The following is a 2,388-nucleotide window of genomic DNA, read 5'->3' on the forward strand; positions in this document are numbered from 1 at the left end:
CTGGAATTTCCTGGTTTCTTTTAATAATTTGGATGTCCATTAACTTAACCCCTTTTTGTATAAAATCTTTTTATATCTTTAACCTGTCCCACATAAAATTACCTGGGGTTGTTAAGTTTTGCTTCTTATACATTTATCTCTTCTTAGCTCATCTATTCCCCTATTCTGTATTTGGTGACCAACATCTATGTTCACTCTTTCTATTATTTACACGATTTTACACTTGTCATGTTCTTCCTGAACTTCACCTTTCTAAATCAGCACTTTTCAACTGGAAGGAGAAGGATACAAAAGAGAGAGGAGGAACTGTACCAGAAACTCCTGGGGAGCTTTCCCAATTACAATATGTACTCCACCTGTTCTCTAACCATATCAAACATGGGAAAATGCATATTTTGAGAATTTCTGCATCTTGTCCTGATGGTCAAATCCCTCACCATGTTGGAACCCTTGTTCTGATGTGAAGAGCCCTAACCTTTTCCTTCTATCTTCGTTGAGCACTTCCTTCATTTTGATGATAGTTCATAGTTGTCATTCTGGGGGAATACAGTTTCCATCCTTTGGGGAACAGATAACAGTTGAGGATTGCAACCAACATTGTCAATCATTAGAATTAACCTGGTACTTAACTAGGAAGCTTGGAGATCTATTAACCTTCCCTGATGCAGATGCACCTTATGCATAGCTGCTATTTCATTTGTTTTTCTCCCAGCTGTTTTCCCTGGACGAACTCCTCAGTGGACTGATGGCACCCAGTGATGGAGGGTGCCAACAGCAGTTCTTTAGAGGCTTTCATTCTGATGGGTATATCTGACCATCCCCAGCTGGAGATGATTTTTTTCATAGCTATCCTCATTTCTTACTTGCTGACCCTACTTGAGAACTCCACCATCATCCTGCTTTCCTGCCTGGATGCCCGACTCCACACACCCATGTACTTTTTCTTAAGCAACTTCTCCTCCATGGACCTTGCCTTCACAACTAGCTCCATCCCCCAAATGCTGATCAATTTATGGGGCCCAGACAAGACCATCAGCTATGGTGGCTGTGTCACCCAACTCTATGTCTTCCTTTGGCTAGGGGGTACTGAGGGCATCCTGCTTGTGGTGATGGCATTCGACCGCTATGTGGCAGTTTGCCGACCCCTGCACTACACCATCATCATGAACCCCCGGCTTTGCTGGCTGCTGGCTGCCATTGCCTGGTTGGGTGGCTTGGGTAACTCTGTGATCCAGTCAACGTTCACTTTCCAGCTCCCGTTGTGTGGGCACCAGAAGGTGGACAATTTCGTGTGTGAAGTGCCCGCCATAATCAAACTGGCCTGTGGAGACACAAGTCTCAATGAGGCCATGCTCAACGGAGTCTGCACCTTCTTCACTGCCTTCCCCCTAACCATCATCCTGATCTCCTACTGCAACATTGCTCAGGCGGCGCTGAAGATCCGCTCAGCCGAGGGACGCCGCAAGGCCTTTAACACGTGTCTCTCCCATCTGGTGGTGGTGCTCCTCTTTTTTGGCTCAGTTATCTATGAGTATCTGCTTCCAGCTAAGACCAGCAATCAGGACCAGGACAAATTCATTTCCCTCTTCTACACCGTGGTGACGGCCATGGTGATCCCCTCATCTACACTCTGAGGAACAAGGAGGTGAAGGGGGCACTGCGACGGCTGCTGAGGAAAGGAAGGGTAATAGGCTGAGAGAAGCAGAAACTCGTCCATCTAATAATGTCTCTTCATCTCTACACGCTTTTTCTCCTTATCTCTCTGGTCAGGTGAACATGAGGTTACTGACTTGATATGTTCCCAAGAACCTAAGCTATCAGGACATGCTTATTCTTATTTAAAATGTTTTACACTTATTTACCCAAACACCTACTGTGTGCCACAGACAACAGGGTTGGCATGTGTGGTTCAAGACCCAGAGGTTATTGACATAGTTCAGACTTATCACTATGTGTCTGTCTCCAGTGTCCATGTGGTATTATACTTTAGATTTCTATAGAATTCTATACTCTCTAAAGAAATCACCTTCACGTGCAGTATCTTATATAATGTTAGTCTAATTTCACAAAATCAAGCCAGGTATTCTTAACCCCATATGAAGACCCTCACAGCTCATCTGAAATTGGTCAGTTCCTCTGGGCAGAATACCCTTTGGCTGTATGGCATACAAAGGCTGCATTTACTTGATTAAATTAAGATTAGGGCTTTGATTCAATCATGTCATTAGAGTGTGACTCAGCATTGAGTCCTGGCTCCCTTGGTGAGCTGATAAAACAGACTCTCAACAAAGAGTAGGAGATACACAGGGTATCCTGCAGTCCCGGGAAGGGATGAGCCTGAGAGTTTACAGCTGATCTTGTGAAGAGACCAGAACAGCTGGACCCGGA

The 2,388-nt window shown here is 44.9% G+C and overlaps 1 protein-coding gene across 1 annotated transcript; it reads left to right on the top strand.

Annotated features, from left to right (window-relative positions):
• Positions 1-758: 758 nt before the first annotated feature.
• Positions 759-1,634, top strand: LOC101416406 (olfactory receptor 2C1-like). Its single transcript, XM_012518525.2, has one exon. The coding sequence runs from the start codon at positions 759-761 to the stop codon at positions 1,632-1,634; it is 876 nt and encodes a 291-aa protein (XP_012373979.2).
• The last annotated feature ends 754 nt before the right edge of the window (positions 1,635-2,388 follow it).

This window comes from Dasypus novemcinctus, chromosome 23 (genome assembly GCF_030445035.2).
Source record: "Dasypus novemcinctus isolate mDasNov1 chromosome 23, mDasNov1.1.hap2, whole genome shotgun sequence".
NCBI classification, from domain to species: domain Eukaryota; kingdom Metazoa; phylum Chordata; class Mammalia; order Cingulata; family Dasypodidae; genus Dasypus; species Dasypus novemcinctus.